The following is a 23,352-nucleotide window of genomic DNA, read 5'->3' as shown; positions in this document are numbered from 1 at the left end:
CACTGACTAGTGTGATAAGAAATATCATCTACTGAGACATTACACCATTTCTTGTAGCTCCCCTTGATCAAAAGCCAAAACTTCAAGATCACAGAAGTGGTAAATGGCAACAAAGCATTCCTACAGGAATCTTAGCAATTTGGGTAGAATCTCTTAGCAGTCAAGTAAAGAGGGAGTTCACACATGAAAGTCTGGATCCTTACATATTTGCAAATTTTAGATGCCAATAAATGTTGACTTGTATTTTAAACTTTCCTTGTCATTTACCTTTCTAGTTGACTATTCATGCTAAATTCCTATTTCTAGGGGGATGAAGAGGCCAGCCTTGGGTTACCAATAAGCCCTTTCATGGACCGTTCTGCTCCTCAGTTGGCCAATCTTCAGGAATCCTTCATCTCTCACATTGTGGGTCCTCTATGCAACTCCTATGATTCAGCAGGACTGATGCCAGGGAAATGGGTGGAAGACAGTGATGAATCAGGAGATACCGATGACCCAGAGGAAGAGGAGGAAGAAGAAGCACCAAAGGAAGAGGAAACCTGTGAAAATAATGAATCTCCAAGTAAGTCATAAAATCTATTTCTAAGGTGTTTTTCTTAGGATTGTTTTCTTACTTAGATTCAGATGAATTCTGTGCTTCTCACAATTACATAGCCTGAGTCCAGGTATCATCTGCTGCACTTGATCATGAATAGTCCTCCTTCCCCATATCATAATAATAGAAGTTACAGACTATGGAATCTCTTATAATACCATGTTCGTACAAACATATGTTCTCTGACATGAAGTAAAAAGAAATTAAATAGTTGAAGCCTATTCTTCAGAGTATCTTAATGATTTAGAGATGAAAGGAATTTCAGGTACCATGTAGACCAACCATAGACTTTTATTGGCTTGTTTAGGGGAAGGCCATGTGAAGTGGTAACAGGTAATTATCACTCATTCATTTAACAAATAGTTATTAAGCATCTACTCTGTGCCAGGCATTCCTCCAGGTAGTGAAGATAGAACCATGAACAAATCAGACAATAAATAAATAAATAAATCCTTGCCCTTTTAGACTGATTTTCCAGTGGGGTCAGCAGACACTAAGCAAGACAAATCAGTAAATCTGTAGTATGTTAGGTGGTAATAAGTGCTAGGGTAAAAATAAAAAGGTAGGTGGATATGAAATATTGCAGAGAAAGGTTAAAATTTTAGATAAGATAGACACGGAAGGTCTAAATAAAAAAAAGATTTAAAAAAATGACTGAAAGAACTGAGAGGGAGTTATCCATGAAAGTAGATGTGGAAAAAGCGTTTCCAAGAGAGAGGAAAGCGAGCCGTATGAAAGTCCTGAGCTGGGCATTGGCTGGATGTCCAAGGAGCATCAGGAGAGCTGGAGTGGCTGAAGCAGAGGAAAGGCGTGGGGGAGCAGCAGGAGAGAGAGTGAGGAGCAGAGGACGTAGGATTTGAAGGTCGGGCTCTGCATGGAGTTTGACTTTTATTCTAAGTAAGGTGGGAAGCCATCAGAGATTCTGAGCAGAAGTTAGTTGATTCAGTTTACATTTTAACTGGATTGCGTCAGCTGCTGTATTGAGAGTATTCTCAAGTTTGAGATGGGAGCAAGAGTATTAGCGGGGCAGTGAGTTAAGAGGCTATTGAAATTATCCAAGTGAGAAATGACTGTGGCTTTGGACCAGGCAGGGTAGTAGCAATAATGACAAAGAGAAATGGTCACATCTGGTCATTGATTTGGAGTGCATCATATAGTCAATCTAATCCATTTAACTTAATTGACTATAAAAACAGATTATTTTTCTTCGCCTCTTGAAATATTTTCTGCTATTTCTCCTGCCATAGGGAGGAGGCCCTAATAGCATAATTAGTAAAACCCTTAAAACCTAATAGCATAATTGGTAAAACCTTACAGTGACATTGCACAAATATTGTTCCTGTGTTCATAAGGACGTAGTATGTAGTTTCTATCTACCTTCAAAAGAAAGTACAACCTTAATATCAAAATTTTTCAAAGCCCTCACAAAAAATATTACCAATGAAAGACATTCTGATCATTTGTTCCTGTTTTTTAGCACATTCAGGAAAATGCATGTCTTGGTTCATATTGGCCATCTAGTTAAGGTGTTCTAATGTGAGTATTGACCCATTTTGCCCTCATATAGGTACCCTGTTGCAGGCTCATGTAATCAGAGATAAAGAGGTCATTGTTAACTATAGACTGATGAGACAGGGTTTTGCAAATTTGGCTTTAGGTCAGATTTTTGTTTAAGTTCTGTCCTATATATTAACTGCTGTACAGAATGAGGGGAAAATCAAAAATTGTTTTCCTTCAATATTGTATTATCAAAGTAATTACATTTTATTTCTCTGATGCTTATAGAAAGATTTCCATTAGAAATTTTGTGCTGATCTTGGGATTCAGAGGTTGGAGCCACGACTTGAGGTTCATAGCTTATTTATTCATTTGTTCATTTAATAAATATGTATTTGTCTTCTTTTTTTTTGTACGTGTTTTCATTTCTAAGAGCCAGGTAGTTTACTAAGGACAAGACAGTTTTTCATTGAATGATACTATAAAGTGTTGTTGGCTTAGCCTCTGTAGCCTCTGGAAAATCTTTGTTCCCATGGGCCCTAATTGATTGCCATTTGAGCTCAAACACACCGAGGAAACACACATGTAATACAGGCATCAAGAATTGAAGAACCTAGGCCAAGAGATGTAAGAGACTCCACTTGTCAACATTGCCTTTAGCAGCAAATGCCACAACCAATTATTCTATTCCTTTCTGTTCTGTAGAGTTAAGTTGCCATATTGACTTCCATATTCTGAGGTGTTACTCTCCTGACTTTCTTGTTTTTGTCAAGCTCACTAAAGCAGGAATGAGAATTCTGTGGATTCTGTTTACAAATGGCATCTAAAAGTTAGCCGGCCACCTTCCATTAAAATTTAAAACACCCATGGTGCCCGTCCGGTGGCAAAGTGGTTAAGTCCACGTGCTCCGCTGTGGCAGCCCGGGGTTCACAGGTTCAGATCCCAGGTGTGGACCTACGCGCTGCTTGTCCAGCCATGCTATGGGAGGCGTCCCACATAAAACAGAGGAAGATGGGCACAGATGTTAGCTCAGGGCTAATCTTCCTCACCAAAAAAAAAAAAAAGAATTTTAAACATCCATCAACGATGTGACACTGTTGCTTTTGAAAAATTATCTTTGAAGTATCCCTTCATAGCTAACTAAATGATAAAAGTTGGGCAATGTTAGTATTTATGAAAATTGGCCACATGGAGATATGGAATTTTAGAAATGGAAGGGGAATTGATGATCATCCAGTTCAGCTGCTTCATTTTACAAACAACTAAACTGAGGCTCAGAAGTTTTAGTAACAACCCAAGGTGTAGATGGTTTCTGCAGAACCAGAAAGGAAACCCAAGTTTCCTCATTTTTAACTCCATTGCTATTGCCTTAGTAATTTTAATTTCAGAATTCATATTGATTGAGATGGTTGTCTTGATTTAGCTTGAAACTTAGAGGTTTCAGAAAAAATTTAAATGTGCACTGATAATTTCAGCAATTTGCAGAACTTGAGGATCTCTCAGGAAACACAGAATAAAGTGTTTCAATATGGTATCCTAGGGAAAGAAGGCTTTTTCCCCACCTCATAATTAAATCTGAAAGATTCCTACAGCGAACTAAGAGGTTTCTAATGAAGTACTAAGCTGCATTTAGAATTTGAGCAATGAAAGGCTCTTTGTTCTCATTTCAAAAGGTTCCAGTGCTGAACAATTTGGCTCCCAATACAGGCATGTTTTAGACCACCTGCAGCCTCTAATCTACGCAAATTTATTTGGTGCAAACTTTCTTCTACGTCACCTTATTCAGTTTAATTCCAGAGAGGTTTATTGCTAACGTTTAACAGCAATAATAAGAGAGCAGCTGCTCTCATGGGAACTGCCCTAAAAGGAATAGGAGAAAAATCGAGCTTTTGTTAACTTCTTCCCTATGAATGTGTATAACTTTCAGGTGGAATAATCACCTTCAGCAGAGAGTGTTTCTTATAAGGGTGATTCAAGTCTGTCCTTCAGCCAATGGTCATCTGCAACTCTCTTGACTCAAATGATTAGGTTAAAAAGTATATTAACATTTAAAAATTTCAACAAAAGCTGATTTGTACTTAACTACAATAAAAACAATGTAGAAGTCAACAGGTAGATGGCTTTGGTAGAAGAGTAATTTTAAAGATTTGCATGTAAAAATCGAATGCGTTAATAATATATTTTATTGATTTTTATAGAAAGAATTCAGATGTTTTTTAAATTTTTTTAAATTTTCGTATATATATATCCCTTGTTAAGAAGCTTTCAAATGAAGAAATTGATGTCACGCTTCAGGGCCCCACGCCCCCTTCTTCCTGTACACATGCCCCTCACTCTGCCTGGGATGCTGCCACCCCCTTCTTCACCCAGTGTATTTAATTCTCATGATTTACATCTCAGCTCAGGTGTCATGTCCTTTGAAAAAAATCTTACATATTCCCTCACAGGTTGAGTCTCTTGTGTTGCCATGCTTTGATGTGTCAGAGAGAAGTTATACCACACAGTTGTTAAAAACACCAAGAAAGACTTTATTCAAGACTGTTACAATGGGGGAGAGAAATTGAACTCAACTCCATTGAAACAAAGGCAGCAGAGTTTTTAAGCTCTGGGATGAGCTAGTGAGAAAGTACTGGAGGGCCTTAGAGGAGAGTTGGTCAGTGTGATTAGGCCATCTGTGCTTACTAATTGGTGCTTATTGAGTTAGGCACCTACCCTCCCACAGAGACTGGAAGATAGGGACCCGATCTTTCTTGATGATTGCATTTCAAAGAAATGGCTCCTAGGTCCTTGAGGAAGAAGTTCATGGATTGTAAACCTGGCTAGAGGCTGGGAAAAGATCTACCTATATTACAAGGGAGCAGAGAAGGAATTTGCAATTACAGGTTTTCTAAAGTAAATGCTCTAAGAAAAGGGAGATCAGGGTCCTATAGTCTGGAAGAAACCTGTCTGAAGTTTCATCAAGCTGAAGGGAACATTAAGGCCATCCTGGCCACGTGTGTATGTCTATCATAAAACATAGCATGTGTATTCCAGTTTTTGTCTTTTTGGCTCTCTCTCCTATAGACTGTGAGTTCCTTTAAGGCAAGCTATTAGACTAATTCGTCTTTGTTTCCATAGCATCCAGAAAACTGCTTGTCAGTTAGTAGATAGTCAATATAAGCTTAGTTGATGGGTCCATCTCATCAATAAAAAATGAATACAGTAAATATGTTTTTAAATTCATACTTATGACTCTGCCTGTATCCATTCCCCTTGGCATTATGCAATTTAATTTTGTTGTGTGTCTGGGTGGTTCAAAAGTAATTCAAGATAATTTAATGTCCTTTTTCTGAACTGTTTTAAAAATTGATCTTATTATCCTATAAAGTACAAGAAATTTCCGTGGTATGTGTTAATAAAACTGTTGAAAGAATCGCTAGCACTTCCACAAAAGTTTTGGTGGATGGCCTCCAAGAGATCTAGTTCCATTGGCAAATTTCATAGCAATTGGCTCTTTTTTACTTTTTCTTTTTTTTTTTTTTTTTACAATTTGTACTATTTTTTCTTCTTCTTTTCTTCCAGATTATACATTGTAAATCATTACTACTTTGTTGAGTAAACCCAAATATCCGTGCTGATCATCCTGGTAATTTGTACTGTCAACCCTTTAATGTAGTCTCAATAAGATCAGAATTTCCTGTGGACAGCTTTTTCATATCATTGTCATTTTTATCACTGATCAACACTTCACTATTTACTTGGCACTGTGGAACAGAAACTAGAGAGAGCAGAATTCATTTAGTAAACTCTTACTGAATACTTACTAAAGTCTGGGGCTTTGTGGCTATGTACACAAAAGGAGGAAACAAGCTTTTGTCCATAGAGAAGTTTACAGTCTAATAGGAGAATGATAGCCTAATTTATAAATTCTTGGCCTAAGTCTAATATGGTCATTCAGATGAAGGTACTGAGAGTTATGTTATATTACGGTTGCTAGGAAAAGAATAGACTCACTTCTAAGCTCAAGACCAGCTGCCTACTTTACCTGTCCACTTGGAGGTCTCCCACACACTCCTCATCTAATGTTCCCTTTCTCGGTGCATCTTCCCACCGTCTACTCAGCCGCTCAGGCCAGATAGCTCAGGGTTGTCTTTGAATCCTCCCTCTTCTTTATTTCCTACATCTAATCAGTTGCCAAAGTCCTGTTGACTTAAACCTCACATATATATCTCACATTTATCTACTTATCTTCATTTCTATTATCCTCATCCTAGTCCAAGCCACCATCATCATGCAGTATCCTCCCACCTGAGTCATTTCCCTCTTTTTCTGCCACTTTCAAAGACTTTGTAAGACTCAGTATAATTGTACCTACTTGTTCACCCTCTATCTTCCTAGTAGAGTAAAGCTCCATGCTGCCAAGCATTATATCTTGCCCATCAGTAAATCATCAGAACCTGGCATACTTGGTACACATTAGGTGCTTAATAAGTAGGTGAGAAATTGGAAGCCTAAACAGAGAATTATGACATTAATTCAAATTCTTTAAAACGTCATGTTTCTTCTATTGAAATTGGTTTTATTACAGTTTCTCAATCAAGAGATGCAACTCTGTGAAAATTGTCTCTAGTATTTCCATATTGAAAACATTAAATTGTTTGGTCACAAGAAAATGTAATTTATTTATTTATTAAATGCATATTTGCTGAGTCTTGTCATCTATAAGATCTGTACAGGTCTTTACAAGACTCTCTCAAAGAGGCTATTTTCTAGTAGAGGAGCTGATGCTTAGAATATATGAGGACAAGATAAGTGCCTTCAAGGATGTGCATTATTGAGGACATTGTTTTTGTTACAGGTGATAAAACTCCAATCAAATGAGTATATACAAAAGGGGAAATTATTGGTTCATGTAAACGTGATGTTGGCTAGTATCCGTGCTTACTTGCTTCTGTTCTTGTCTCTGACTCACCTGCCTCACAGCTTGTTCTTTCAACCTTACTTTCTTCATGAAGTTGGAACTATAGCCAGCTCTCTGTTCACTTCATTCCAGATACACAAGCATCCAGATACACTCTGATCTTCATTCCCCGACCTCTTACTCATTCTGTGCCATTGGGAAAAATCCCAGGGAAGGACTCTGATTGGCCTGATTTGGGTCACATACCTACTAATTGACCAATCACTGTGACACAGCTGTGTTGTCAGGAGTTGGGTAGGGAACTAGAGTTTGACAAACTTTTCTAGAACTACATAATTGAAAGAAGGGGTAAGAGTTCCCCCTAAATGATTTTGATATGCAGTTACCAGAAAAAGAGATAATGATGATGAGAAATGGGAACAATATCTACTCTGAAAAGTATATTTGGAGTGACATGAGAGTTTAGAAGAGAGAGAGAGATTTCTTCTTAGAAGAGGAATTCAGTGAAATCTGACTGGGTCTTAAAATAATAATTGCCATGAACTTTCAGTGAGTGAGAAGAATGTTTTAAAAGTAGTACCAGCTTAAAAGTAGAAGAGTTCAGTGTATATCCAGACAAGAGAGCAGTTAAGTATATATAGGATCCAGGCTGCAGAAGGAAGAAGACTGAAGTGTGTTTGGCCAGCTTGTGGGAGAACTTTGAGAGGAGTTAGAAATTAATTTTTAGTCCGTGTGAAGCAGAACAGTAACATCAAAACCATTTTTTTTTTTTTGCGAGGAAGATCGGCCCTGAGCTAACATCTGCCAGTCCTCCTCTTTTTGCTGAGGAAGACTGGCCCTGGGCTAACATCCACGCCCATCTTCCTCCACTTTATATGGGACGCCGCCACAGAATGGCTTGACAAGCAGTGCGTCAGTGCGCACCCGGGATCCAAACCAGCGAACCCCGGGCCGCCGCAGTGGAGTGCGCTCACTTAACCGCCTGCGCCACCGGGCCGACCCAAAAACCATTTTTAAAGAAATCAATCTTTTAGACCTTTATGAGTTGAGTTGGTTGACAAAGGAAGACATAACAAGAAAATGTCTATAGTCTGAGTGAAAAGTCTTGAAGATCTGAACATAATAGGAGTTATAGAAAGATACAAGCAGAGTGTTGTATTGGACATTACCAAATATTAAATACTGTTCACAGTTAAGTCTCAATGATACATTAATGGTTGTTACCATCTCCCACTTCCCCACTCTCAAAAATGACATTGTTACAATATACAAATCAAATGATAGAAGTATCCATTTGGTAATTAACTCCTATTAATTATGTGAAAAGAAATAACTGTCATGTACTCAACATCCAAATAAGTAGTCTAATTTGGTGTTTTCTCAGGAAAGAAAACTTTCAAAAGGAGGAAAATCTACTGCCAAATAACTCAGCACCTCCTGCAGAACCACAAGATGTGGAAGAAAGTCATTGAAGAGGAACAGCGGTTGGCAGGCATAGAAAATCAGTCCCTGGACCAGTCCGCCCAGCAGCATTCCTCGGAACAGATCCAGGCCATCAGAGAAGAAGAGGAAGAGAAAGGAAAGCCAAGAGAAGAGGAGACCCCAACCCCAAAGCCAAACGAGTGACAATGGCTAGAATGAGCTGTGTTTCCGAACAGAGTGACTTGTCACAGAGTCTCTTCAAGCCAGCACAACACTTAGACACAACACTGTAGAAATACGAGAAGATGGGCAAATGGCTGTTGCATTGTGGGATTTTTCGCATTTTATGTGTTATTTTTACAGTGAGGTACATTGTTAAAAACTCTTGCTCAAAGAAGCTTTCACATTTGCAACACCAGCTTCTAAGGATTTTTTTAAGGGAGAAATACATATGTGTGTATGTATATAAGCTCTCACGTAGATACCAGTAAAACATATTCACACACACACATACACACTGAAAGCCAGGAATACTGGCTCCACAATTTAGTAACGTTCATAGTAAGATATATAGTGGTCACTGTGATATAATAAATCATAAAGGAAAAAATAAAGGAAAACAAATCACAAGGGAAATGGTGCGGCTTAGCAGGGCAATAGTGCTGCAAATGCAGGTTATGACTAAGAAGCTTTTGCTCTTAGTGCTGAGGGATGAAAGTTCCAGAGCATTATTTGAATTCTTATACATCCTGCCAATGTCGTGTGTGTTTGTGTGTGTGTGTGTGTGTGTGTGTGTGTGAGAGAGAGAGAGAGGATTGAAAGGGTGCTTGTGTGTATGTATGTAGGTAAAGAGATTTTTGTGGTTTTAGCAGTTCATAGAATTGCTGCAGCGATGACTCAGCACGTGTGAACAAAACAGAAAGAAGTTCAGTCTGGAGTGCCTTTGAGAGGCAGCCATTCCAATCGCCTTCCTCCATTTCGCTTCAATAAAGGTCCATAAAGGTCCCTCTGTGGAGGGAGGGTATTCACAGGCTGGGTGAGAGGGCCACGTGACTGGTACTACTGCTCTACACCACTTGGAGGCTCTCTATCACCAGTCTTAAACCTGGAAGACTGAGGCATTTTGCAGTCTACTCGCCTAATGAATGTAGAGGAGCTGTTGGTCTATGAGTATGTCTGTCACTCACCTGAGATCAAATCACCATTTAAGGAAATGGCATTCTTTATACAGAAACACCTAGGAAGGGGCTGGAGTCAGGTCTTCTAGTCGGTTTAGAATTCTAAAAGGTTGCCAGAGAAGATCTGGGAAATTGCTCTTAACAGTGATCTCCCATGTCTTAATTTGCTGCAAAATGTATGGTGGAAAAATAAAAAAGAAAGGCAAACAGAAACACACTGTGGGCTATATAGCAAGAGATGAAGGGGAAAATGTCAACCTAGGATTTGGCGTTTGTTGACATAGTGAGAGCCTGATTCTTTGCAACTGTTAAAGGATTGGCTTTTGGGTGGTGAAGGTCCCAGTGACCAACCCTGTTATGGGCTTCCACATGCTGTGTGATGAGGTAGCTTCTCTCTGCAATCTCGCCCGTTGACATGCTTCTTTTGGCAGGGAAGATTATAGAGGGATCTGGGGGGACTGGGCCTATTATTGAAAGTCTCTTTTTTTTTTTTTTGGTTTGTTTGTTTATCTACACTTGTTTATGCTATGAGCCAAACCTCTATTTAAAAAGTTGATACTCACTTTCAATATTTTATTTCATATTATTATATTTGTCATGAATAGTTATCTTGATGTAAATATAAAGATTTTTTTGTTTCTGTAGATAGTAAACTTTTTTTTTAAAAAAAGGGAAAAGGGAAACATTTTTATAAAGTTATATTTTAATCACCCTTTTGATACATTGTAGCTATCCCCAAGCCCAGTAAGAGTGATGATTCATTTGCATGGAGGTCTATGGACAGCCACTCATCTACCTATTCTAATTTAAATGATAATCAGATACAGTTATTTTATGCCAATTAAATGAGGATGCTGCAAAGAATGTTTTTTCACTAGTAACTTTTGCTAACTTTTGGGTCCATGTCTCCCAAGTGAAATACTTTTTTAACCAATACCAAATGTTATATTGGTGTCCATTTCTTCCCAACACTTCCTGGTCACAATTCTTCCTTCAGTACTATATGCGGATCTTCTCCTGTAAACAATCTTAGCTTCTAAGTCAACCTTAATTGTGATTTCTACTTTTTATTTCCTCTGAAGTCACAGAAAAGAGTGTTTACATTAAAAATGCCTTTGCTTCTCATGAATAGATATTATATTCTTCCCTTCCAAAGCAATGATCTTATAATAATCCATGGCATTCTTTAAATAAAGCAAAGATAATACAATCAAAAATAAACATGGTTTCAAGGCAGATTTCCCAGTAAGTAGGAAAATATGAAAAGGATCAAATGGATTCAGGCTGTACCTAAATAATTAGAATGATTTCAGTATTTTCCTGAGTTAACACCAGGTCTTCGTTATTTAGGACTTATTGAATTGTTTCCCTTTTTCTTAGCATTGCCTGTGTGCCTCAATGTTTGCAGAAATTACTGTGAGTCAAATACATTTCCCTAGTGAATTTAACTGTTCTCCTTCCCTTGCAAATAAAGAGAAGGAAAAAAAAAAAGCATTTATACTCACGTACCTCTTACATCTAATTTACTTAACAAAACTAATCTATTCCCCTTTTCCAAATGTCATTCGTCTCTCAAGTAAATATAAGTCAAGGAAAAATCTAGGTGTGGAGCAAGTAGAACAGCGGAAGAGCAGTTGTGAGTCCGTAACCCTATAGATCAGCCACTTCATCAAATTTGCACAGCCCCGAATAGGAGCCAGCCTGGCTGCCAGAGTACAGGTCTTAGCAAACTGCCTGGTTTTTGTTTTGTTTTAAGGTACATGAAATAATAGAAATAATGGCGGTCAGAACCTCTTCATTTCAGACTCGTGTTCATCAGTCCGGGTAGATTGATAATTTTTATCTCAAAACTAAATTGCCAGTGTATGAAAGCTAGAAGTCAATTGAAATAAGGAGATTCATCCAATTTGTGACTTTCATACACACCCAGTACATCCCAAAGGATGCCTAGGGACATAAAAAGATTTTTTCTGCTAGTGATGTTCTCCCCCTCCTTGGTGACAGCAATATTACTGTGTTCACTTCCAAATCTGAAGCTTACTTCCTGTGGTGCCGGTGTATTTGTTGCAATTTACTACATTTTTATATGAGCCTAATTATAGGTGCCGTTAGATAAACTCAGGTCTTTCAAATGAAGGAATTTCTAGCCCATTTAGGGTAAAAGATAATTGTATAGACAACCATAAAACCAATGGTAGGAAAAGTTGGAACTGGTGACCTGGATGCTAGTGGTTGGTCTCTGTTAAGGAAAAGACCAGGTGTACTATGAGTGTCATCGTTGTCATTTCCAGTATGCTAATAGGATGTCTTTCCAGTTGTCTATCTAAGCCCACCTTTAGAATATTGTTTCCTTGGTGAGAACACCACTTTAGTTTTTTTTTTATAACTGTAAAATTATTTTTCTTGTCATTTATGTAAGACCTGGTTTTGCTCTCAGTAGATGAAGACAGTAGCTCTGTACAGGATATATCTATATTGGTCTTCATCTGACAAGTGAATTATATTATGTTTAAGAAAATATCCACTTTCTAAAAACAGAATACCCAATGCTGTCTGTTCCATTTTGATGGAATTCCAGAACAAATCTAACCATTGCAATCCCAGTAAAACTAAAGAAGAGGGATTGTATGTCATGCATACTGTTCATATTACATGTGTGTATAGCGATTTCCTCATGTCCCCTGCCTCTCTTGATTTGCAGTTTCTTGATGTGCCCTGTCACTTTCCCAGAGAACTTTCTTTGAAGGTAAAAGCTGTGCAAAAGGCATGAGACTCAGGCCTATTCTTTGTTTAAATGATGGAAAAATATAAATTATTTTCTAAGTAATAAAGATATAAAAATTATCATTGTAAATAAAGTCTAAAGTTTGAAATGACTGCTTTACAAAAGTGAACTATTTGTGTGATGAACAACAACTGACTAATGAGAAGTGAGTAACCAAAAAATCATTTCTGTTCTACTTTAGGAGATATTTTCGGTGCTTCCATATCAGTGTGCAGATCTCCACCATCCTCATCATTTACAATATTTATAAAATAATAATGAAAACCACAATAAGGGTCTTATCATCCTTCTCTTCCATCCTAACCCTGATTCCCATTTAATACCTTTCCTGGTTTATATGTCGTTTTGGAAATAGACTGCCTTTTCAAACTGGCAGAAGGCTCCAGTAAAACAGAGTTCTATAAACTTGCATGGCCTAGAGTAAATCAAGATTCTCATTCTAGAGATTATCAGCTAAAGTGTGGAAAAAAAATCAATAAAATTTCAAATGCTAATAGCTCAACTCCAGAAAATTGAGAGCTAAATTATCTATATACTTTGAAACCAAACTGAGTTTCTTTAATTCACCTTCTCTCCTAACAAGCAGCAAAATATTTTATGACCGTTGTTGTAGATCGTTCATTTCTCTCATGATTTCTCCATGAAGTAAAGCTATGAACTTGCTGATGTTGTCAGTCCATTTTTCTAATCTCTTCAACAAAATGCAACTTGGAAGATTAGAAGATCTATTAGCCTTGTTAGGTGAAGAGCATTCCAAAAGTAAATTGATTTTAGAATTTATAATCAGAGGGAAATATGCTAGTTTTAGGTCTTATATCCATATCAGTTTGTTCTAGAAAATATTCAAATTCTTATTGGAAATTTGGGGGTGAATTAAACTATAAGCACTGAGTAAATTAAACTACAAACAATGCATTAGGTAACTCGAGTTTTGCTAAGTATTTGTACGTTTCACCCTGATGGTCAGAGAAGAGCAAGAACATATTTTTCAGTCTACGTCATGCACAATTGATGTTGGGCAGTTTGTGCTATCACCTAACACATTTCATCTGTTAAAATGATGCTGCTTTTACCTCACCTGAACTGATCTTTATGTTCATGTGATCCCGCATTCTAACAGCAGGTTAACAATAGTGATGAAAAATAATTGGTCGTTTCGTTGCTAAATATATTTGAAGATACAAAACTGAAGATCAAGGCTTTATTTAGTTGGTGGAACTCAATGTTAATCTGCTGTTTCAAAAATACTGATCCAATATAAATTATTTTAGGGCAGGTAAGACTATAGATAATATGGAATGATGTATAGAGGGAAAGCAAAATTGGCTTTTGACATAAGCTTAAGGCTCTAAAAAGAATCCAAGTTTCCCACCTAAGGGTAGCTAGTTCTTCTCCATATCATACTTTAAGGTTGATTGCCCTGACAGGCATTGATATCCGTAGATTTCTGCTTCCCTGAGGAGTTGTGGAGCACAGAAGGAAAGGCAAGCTTTCTCCTTATTGATAAGAAATACTGAACATGTCTCTGTTCGGACAGATTTCCTCATTGCTTCACATCAAGACATGGTTCTTTAATCATGCAATTAATAATTCAAACAAAAAATGCTTCAAAGAGAGTAATATTAAATCATCATATGTAAGTACTACCACCAAGAATATTTAAATTTGATTTACTTTTTTGAACCAAAGCTGTTAAAAAAATTTTTTTTATTATTCAATTAAAATGAAACACACAAAATGACATTCCATGGTATGGAGATGCTAAATATTTTGATGTAATTAGAACTAGTATTATGTAACAGAAAACTGAAAAGAAGAATATTTAATTCTTTTTCTAATGACCTTCATGGTTCAGAAAGGAAAATGTTTTATGAAGAGTCCAATAAATACATGAGATAGATAAAAATAAATTCAGTCTCAATTAGGTTAAGTGTACAAATTGTAGTCTGAGTTCTTCTGAGTTATTCTAAGAAAGAGAATGTATTATCCAGCAATTTATTATGGTTTAAGTTGTCTTAAATGGTCTATTAATGTAGATTGTATTTTACTAAATTCTAGCACAATTAAAAACCCAAATACTTATATTCATTAATAAGAAAAATTAAATCTTATGAATCTTGGCTTTCACAGATGAAGCACTGACAAGTCAATAAACCACACCCACTACATTTGTCTGCCAAGAGCAATCAAATGGTAGGTTGGAATTTCAAATTCATAAGTAGAAAAGTAATAAAAAATATTTTTAATGCTTTAACTGAATTTTCAGTGTCAGTAAAAGTACCTATTTCAAATGAAACAAAAACTACAGCGGAGAATTTTTCCTTTCCTGTTAAAAAAACAGTCAAACTCAGGAGAAAAGTGTGACTTCTCTTCAAGTTTACTTTTCTAACTCAAAATTCCTAAAGGAAAAAGAATCAGAAATCTCCTCTGCCATAATAAGGAGAAAGAATGCCTTTTACCTCAAGTTCTGACTTGCTACATCTAGTTTCATTGTGCAGCCCACGGTACTAAAAAGCAAAAAAAAATGCAGAGCTTTGGATTGGGAATGAACACTACATAAAACCTGAAGGATTATCCCAGGACACCCCTCCATCTTTGTGACAAACCAATTTAGTCATAAGTTACTCTGGAACAAAAAGACTTCATGGATCCGTATTTCAATCCTGACTTCCTTTATTACAATCAGCGCTTACATGTTTCAGAATGTGAATTAGCCATTAGAGCTTGGAAACTGCTGCTTGAATACTTTTTGAAGGGAAGGATTTTTTTTTTAATTCTGATAATGTTATTCCCTATATAATAGCAAAATATTCAGATGGTTTAATGTGAAATTAAAGGTAATTGTTTAAAGAGGTTTTCTTTGTGTATCTAACTTGTTGGTTGGTAGAATTTCCCATCCCTTTTCTTTCAAAAATTAACTCATTATTTTTATGACTCAAAAAACCCATATTATAGCATATATTTTGTTTTAGCTGGTTATAACCATAATCCAGTACTATAGTGTTGCTATCTTGAAATAATAACCCTAGCATATCTATATATTATCTGTTAGTAGGGTTTAAATGGCTTGACTCCTAGTATATATTTGTTGATTAGTTTAACAAAATCACTATTTTTTAATACTCTGTAAAATAGTTGCATGGGATTTTTACCATATTACGTTTGCTTCTCTGGTGGGGCTTTTTTTCCGTTTATGAGTGTCAGTTCATTTCTTAATATATTCTCACAGAAGAATGCAGACCATTTTTGTTGTAACAAGGGCAATTTCTTAGTTGACAAGCACTGGAAATAAATATCACTGAACTCACCCACCCCCTGATATTTCTTCCTAGAGACTTTTATCATGCAAATCACAAAATTAAAATTGGTGCTTTTATAAATATTCTGAAACTCTCAATGAAAACAAGATTCTCCCTGGCTTTTGATAATAATATTAGGATATGCAACTGAGAGAACTTTAATTTGAATCCAGAGTGTTTGGGGTTTGGTTGGTTTGGTTAATTTGATTTGGTTTTGGGGGTTAAAATGTGTTCTTATTTCTGATGGAGCAGCTCTTCTGATGAGTCATTACTTCTTCCTGACAAAAACTGTCATTGGAAAGTTCAAATAGCATGTCCCAAATATTTGTAGGATATTTGCAAACCAGAGAGAATTGAGTTAATTTAATTTGGTATTCCTGAAAAGCAATATTTTCAAACAACTGCCAACCAAAGTAACAGTGTGGGGGGTGTCATTTGTACATGACAATTTTTAACAATGTAGTTCTCACCACTCTCAACAAACTTAAGTATGTTTTTAATTAATAACTTTCCAAATTTATCAACTTTTAGAAACACAAGAGTGAGGCATTGGACTTAAGCGATCGTTTTGCTATTGAAATAAATCTTGTCGTTGCACCTGTATTTTGCAAGTAATATATGTAGCAATACTTCATATCGTCCTATCACAGGTATTTGTTAAGTGACTTAGTTAATGGCTGATAAATGTTTTGTAAAAAGTAGAATCTGTACAGAAAAATATTAGATAAATTGTATTTATTTTTATTATTTTTTAGCTTAGACACTATCATGATGCTCCTTTTTTGCCAGAATTACTGGAAGTGCCTCTTGGTTTTATATATATATATATATATATATATTAATATTACAGTAAATATATACTCAAAATTATTAGAATTGTGTCATAGATGACCAATGTGGATGTTACAATGTGAAGATAATGTATAATATAAATATAATTCTGTGGTTTCATGTTTGATGTAGTTATTTGTACAACTCTAGTCCTCCAGTTTTCTGAAGGCATCCTTTCCTCTAGTATCCAAATACAGTGTCTTGTGCCCAGCCTCCACTGTAGTGAAACACCCATTGGCCTTCCTGCAATTTCCAAGGATTCCTGGGGGCTTCGATTCCCATGGTCACATCTCCCTCCCTATCACTGATGAATTCTTAGCTGCATTAATCTTCATCCAACTTTCTGCAGCTAAGCTGCATCCTTTCTCTAATCGAATAGTTAGCACCAAGACCAAAATACCCAGATTTCTGGCATTCAGCTTCAGAGTCCTATGAAATAGACAGTGCTGCCATTTATTCTATAAATGCTACAATTTATCTTAGAAAGATTATGTAGGGATGCCCAATATATAGGATATTTAGTTATACAGACTCAGAATTATTTATGATCTGTGTATTTGAAAAGGTTTAGAAAATTTTAAATGATTCAAAAACACTCGTTATTTTTAAAAAAAACACCCGAGTGTTTTAATTAACTCAAATATAGTCCTCAGAAACAAAAGCAAAATGCGATTTCTACCCAAAGTTCCCAAGACAAAATCCCAACTCCTAAGCCTGGTATATTCAAAGCTCCTTTCATCTCTGGCTTCAAACTATCCTCCCAAGAAAGACACCAGACATTTATCATTTATATTTCTACGACTCAGGCAAATTATATCAGTGGAGTATTTACTCACTCTGTGTACATACATTACACAAACACAAATTCTTCCAACTATACACAGCACAACAGGGTAAGATTGACTATATCTTCTTGAATTATGAATTTGATCCCTCTCAGGGCTTTCCTTGTATGGTGATGCTCCGGTCCTCAGTGGAAGGGAGGCAATAGCTGGGTAGTCCAGTCTGAACCTTCATGCAATTAGGTGCTGTCAAAACTGGTTTTAGGTAAGGAAAAGTTAATTTACTTGATAGGGTAAGAGAGGTGATGGTAGGTAAGTTCTAATGGAGCCTGAGATCCAGGCCAGAGGAAAGGGTCAGCCACAGCCACTGCCTGAAATAGAAAGCCTCAGTGGTCAGATTAGTGTGTTGGTCACACTAATCCATACTTGGTCCAGCTCTACAGATCTTCCCTACACACGCTGAAACACATGAGGTGGCGCTTGGGACAGGGCTACCACAACCTGACCAATGAAAAGAAAAAAACAAATAAAATCAGTTCTTAAATAATTAGAAAACCTTCTGATTATTAGGATAGATTTAATCAACATTCTTGCTTATTTTAGTCCTGGAGCTACTTCACGTCCTGACCTTTCTTGCTGACATCATTGCTGGCTTAAGGAAAGGAGCCCCAGGTCCACCTCTGCTGAAATCTGTCAGATTTGAAGAATTATTGAGCTGCCTTGGGTGCTGTCTGGGGTCCTCTGGGCTACTGGGACCAGATAGAGCTGGATGGGGATAGGGGGAGGGTATTGCTTCATACTCTGGAGTTAACACTCAGGGAATGGAATCACTTCCTGCTCTATTATCAATTTGACTGGCTTTCCCCTGCCAGATGCCAAAAGTGAACTCATTGAAGGCCTGGGCTCTGGTCTTCAGGGACTTTGAAGTAGATAAAGATGATGTATTCATTTTCTATTTCTGCCTTAATAAATTAGCACAAACTTGGTGAGTTAAAACAATGCAAATTTATTGGAGTGACATCAGCATTGTGGCAGAGTGAGTTGTTCCCTTTGTCTCTCTCCTCTAAGTTACAACTAAACAAACATCCATTAACCAACAGAGGATTCCCTACATAACACAACAAAATGCTTGAGAAATCTATGCAGCTATATATCTAAAAAACTGTCAAAAGTTAATGACAAAGAAAAAATATGAAGGGCACCAAGGCCAAAGAAAATAACCTACAAAGGAACCCCTATCAGGTTTTCAGTGGATTTCTCAGCAGAAACATTACAGGCTAGGGGAGAATAGAATAATATACTCAAAATACTGAAAGACAAAAACTATAAGCCAAGAATACTCTATCCAGTGAAATTATCCTTCAGATATGACAGAGAAATAAAAGCTTTCCCAGATAAACAAAAGCTGAGGGAGTTCATCACCACTAGACCTGCCTTACAAGAAATGATGAAGGGACCCCCTCCTACCTGAAACAAAAAGGCAAAGATTTACAAAGCTTTGAGCAAGGAGATAAACAGATGGACAAAATCAGAAAATTGCAGCTCTCTATCAGAATAGGTTAGCAAAAAATTAAAACATAAAAGATAAAGGGAAAGAAAGCATCAAAAATAACTATAAACGCTTCAATTTAGTCACAAACTCATGACACAGAAAAGAATAATTTGTGACAACGATAACACAGAAGCAGAAGGGGAAAGGGATGGAACCTTCTTAGGCTAATGGAGATAAGATGCTATCAGAAAATGGACTATCTCATCTATGAGATCTTTTATATAAACCTCATGGTAACCACTAAACCCAAAATCAGAGCAGAGTCACAAATCATAAATAAAGAGAAAAATGAGAAAACCATAAACTGAAATGGCAGTCAGAAATACAAGGTAAAAGAAACAATGGAAAGATAGAACAACAGGAAAACAAGAGTTAAAATGACAGTATTAAACCCTCATATAACAATAATCACTCTAAATGTAAATGTATTGAATTCACCAATCAAAAGACACAGAGTGGCTGGATGGATTAAAAAATGAGACCTAACAATATGCTGCCTCCAGGAGACACATCTCACCTCTAAAGACAAACATAGGCTCAGGGTGAAGAGATGGAAGATGATGTTCCAAGCAAATGGCAAGCAAAGGAAAGCAGGTGTAGCCACACTTATAACAGAAAAGCAGACTTCAAGATAAAAAAGATAATGAGAGACAAAGAGGGACAGTATATAATGATAAAATGGACATTCCACCAAGAGGACATAACACTTATGAATATATATGCACCTAACATAGGAGCACCAAAGTATATAAAGCAACTATTAACAGACCTAAAGGGAGAAATTGACAGCAACACAATAATAGTAGGAGACCTCAACACCCACTTACTTCAATGGATAGATCATCCAGACAGAAAGTTAACAAGGAAACAGTGGCCTTAAATGAAACATTAGACTAGGTGGACTTAATAGATATATATAGAACATTCCATCCAAAAGCAGCAGAATACACATTCTTCTCAAGTGCACATGGAACATTATCAAAAATAGACCATATGTTGGGAAACAAGGCAGGCTTCAATAAATTCAAGGAGATTGAAATCATGTGAAGCATCTTTTCTGACCACAATGCTATGAAACAAGAAATCAACTGCAAGAAAACAGCTGGGAAAGTCACAAATATGTGGAGACTAAACAACATACTACTTCATTGGATCAATGAATAAATCAAAAGAGAAATAAAAAAAATACCTAGAGACACATGAAAATGAAAACACAACATACCAACTCTTTTGGGATACAGCAAAAGTGGTTATAAGAGGGAAATTTATAGCAATACAGGCCTACCTCAACAAACAGGAAAAATCTCAAATAAGTAATCTTAAACTATACCTAACAGAACTAGTAAAATAAGAACAAAGCCCAAAGTCAGCAGAAGGAGGGAAATAATAAAAATTAGAGCAGAAATAAATGAAATAGAGACTAAAAAAACAATAGAAAGGATCAATGAAACTAAGAGCTGGTTCTTTGAGAAGATAAACAAAATTGACAAACCCTTAACCAGACTCACGAAGAAAAGAAGATAGAAGGCTCAAATAAATAAAATTAGAAATCAAAGAGGAGAAATTACAATGGATACCGCAGCAATACAAGGGATCATAAGAGAATACTATAAAAAACTATATGCCAACGAATTGGATAACCTAAAAGAAATGGATAAATTTTTAGACTCATACACCCTCACAAAACCAAATCAAGAAGAAATAGATAATCTGGATAGACCAACCCCAAGTTAAGAGATTGAAACAATAATCAAAAACCTCCCAAAAAACAAAAGTCCAAGACCAGATGGCTTCTCTGGAGAATTCTACCAAACATTCAAAGAAGATTTAATACCTATCCTTCTCAAACTATTCCAAAAAATTGAAGAAGACGGGACTCTTCCTAACTCATTCTACAAGGCCAACAGTACACTGATACCAAAACTAGACAAAGGCAACACGAAAAAGGAAAATTACAGGCCAATATAGCTGATGAACATAGATGCAAAAATCCTCAACAAAGTATCATCAGATCAAATACAGCAATACATTAAAAGGATCATACACCCTGACCAAGTGGTATTTATTCCAGGGATGCAGGGATGGTTCAACATCCATGACTCAATCAATGTGATACACCACGTTAACAAAATGAGGAATAAAAATCACATGATCATCTCAGATGCAGAGAGAGCATTTGACAAGATCCAATATCCATTTATGATAAAAACTCTCAATTAAATGGGTATAGAAGGAAAGTACCTCAACATAAGAAAAGCCATATATGACAAGACCACAGCCAACAACATACTTAAGGGTGAAAAAATGAAAACCATTTCTCTGAGAACAGGAATAAGACAAGGGCACCCACTGTCACCGCTCTTATTCAACATAGTACTGGAAGTTTTCGCCAGAGCAGTTGGGCAAGAAAAAGAAATAAAAAGTATCCAAATTGGAAGGGAAGAAGTAAAACTCTCACTGTTTGCAGATGATGTGATTCTATATGTAGAAAACCCTAAAGAATCCACCAGAAAACTGTTAGAAATAATCAACAACTACAGCAAAGTTGCAGGGTACAAAATCAACGTATAAAAATCAGTTGCATTTCTATACACTAATAATGAATGAGCAGAAAGAGAAGTCAAGAACACAATCCCATTTACAATCACACTGAAAAGAGTAAAATATCTAGGAATAAATTTAACCAAGGAGGTAAAGACCTATACATTGAAAACTATAAGACATTATGGAAATAAATCAAAGAAGACATAAAGAAGTGGAAAGATACTCCAAGCTCATGGATTAGAAGTATAAACATAGTTAAAATGTTCATATTACCTAAAGCAATCTACAGATTCAATGCAATCCCAATCAGAATCTCAATGACATTCTTTGTGGGAATAGAACAAAGAATCCTAAAATTTACGTGGAAAAACAAAAGACCCTGAATAGCCAAAGTAATCCTGAGAAAAAAGAGCAAAGCTTGGAGATATCACACTGCCTGATTTCAAAACATACTACAAAGCTGTAGTAATCAAAACAGCATGGTACTGGCACAAAAACCGACACACGGATCAATGGAACAGAATTGAAAGCCCAGAAATAAAACCACACATCTATGGACAGCTAATCTTCGACAAAGGAGTTAAGAACATACAATGGAGAAAGGAAAGTCTCTTCAATATGGCGGTGGGAAAACTTTACAGCTGTGTAAAAAAACTCAACCAGCTGAAATGCTGACTGAAGGCAAAGAAAACATGGAATGGATAGTAGAAAATAAAAGTTATATATCACGTGGCCAATTACAGAAATGAATTCTAAATTCATCCACTAACAGTTATTTTATCTATCTATTATTTATTTAAAACTCAATTATGGAAATTTTCAAATATATTCAAATTAGAGAAATAGTATAATGGACACCATGCACCCATTACCCAGCTCAAACAATTAAGTAATATATGGCCAATCTTGTTCCACCTATACTTCCAAATGTTTAGCACTTCTCCCCAAAGTTATCTTGAAAATATCCAATACATCATATCCTTTTATTTGTAAATAGTTTAGTATTTACCTCTAAAAAATAAGTGCCCTTAAACATTAACAACACCTGTATTGTTTCTAAGAAAACTAATACAAATTCCTCAGTACAATAAATGTCCACACAGTGTTCATATTTCTGAGATTATAGTTTTTTCAAGATTATAAAATCTTCTTGTTATAGATTGTTTCTTTCTGAATAGGAGTATAAACAGGGTCTGTACACTGTAACTCGTCAATTCATTTCTTAGGTGTCTTTCAATATACAATTTCTCCCTCATCCCCTTTTTTAAATTTTATTAAGACTATTATTTTTTTAGAGCAGTTTTAAGTTCATAGCAAAATTGAAAGGAAGGTACAGAGATTTCCCTTATACTCCCTGCCCTCACACTCGCATAGCCTCCCCTGTCATCCACATCTCCCATCAGAGCGGTGCATTTGTTACAATTGATGAACCTACAATGGCACTTCATTTTCATACAGAGTGCATAGTTTATATGAGGTTTACTCTTGATGTTGTACATTCTACATGTCTGAACAAATATATGATATCAGACAGTATTTTCACTCCCCTAAGAATCCTCTGAGTTCTACCTATTCATACCTCTCCAACCCCCAACCACTGGCAACCATTGATCTTCTTACTGACTCTGTTGTTTTGCATTTTCCAGAATGTCAGATAATTGGAATCATACAGTATATAGCCTTTTCAGGTTGGTTTCTTTCACTTAGTAATATGCATTTAAAGTTCCTCCATGTCTTTTCGTGGCTGAATAGCTCATTTCTTTTTAGCACTGAATAATATTCCAATTTCTGGATGGACCACAGTTTGTTTATCCATTTAACTAGTGAAGGACATCACGGTTGCTTCCAAGTTTTGGCAATTATGGATAGCTGCTATAAAAGTCTGTATGCAGGTTTTTGAGTGGACCTCAGTTTTCCACTCCTTTGTGTAAATACCAAGAACTGTGACTGCTAGATTGTATGGGAAG

At 36.3% G+C, this 23,352-nt stretch overlaps 1 protein-coding gene and 1 long non-coding RNA gene across 2 annotated transcripts in view; one reads left to right on the top strand and one right to left on the bottom strand.

Moving 5' to 3' along the window:
- PDE3A (phosphodiesterase 3A) overlaps positions 1–9,963 on the top strand; it is a 288,119-nt gene extending 278,156 nt beyond the window's left edge. Inside the window, exons 15-16 of the mRNA XM_058558678.1 lie at positions 307–562; positions 8,377–9,963. Of these exons, the coding sequence (XP_058414661.1) occupies positions 307–562; positions 8,377–8,618 (498 nt within the window). The 3' untranslated portion in view covers positions 8,619–9,963. The remainder of the gene's footprint in view (positions 1–306; positions 563–8,376) is intronic.
- LOC131416265 (uncharacterized) overlaps positions 357–23,352 on the bottom strand; it is a 33,393-nt gene continuing 10,397 nt past the window's right edge. The window contains exon 3 of the long non-coding RNA XR_009222568.1: positions 357–539. This is a non-coding gene — a long non-coding RNA (uncharacterized LOC131416265). The remainder of the gene's footprint in view (positions 540–23,352) is intronic.

This window comes from Diceros bicornis, chromosome 17 (genome assembly GCF_020826845.1).
Source record: "Diceros bicornis minor isolate mBicDic1 chromosome 17, mDicBic1.mat.cur, whole genome shotgun sequence".
NCBI lineage: Eukaryota > Metazoa > Chordata > Mammalia > Perissodactyla > Rhinocerotidae > Diceros > Diceros bicornis.
This window is presented reverse-complemented; position numbering and strand designations above follow the sequence as displayed.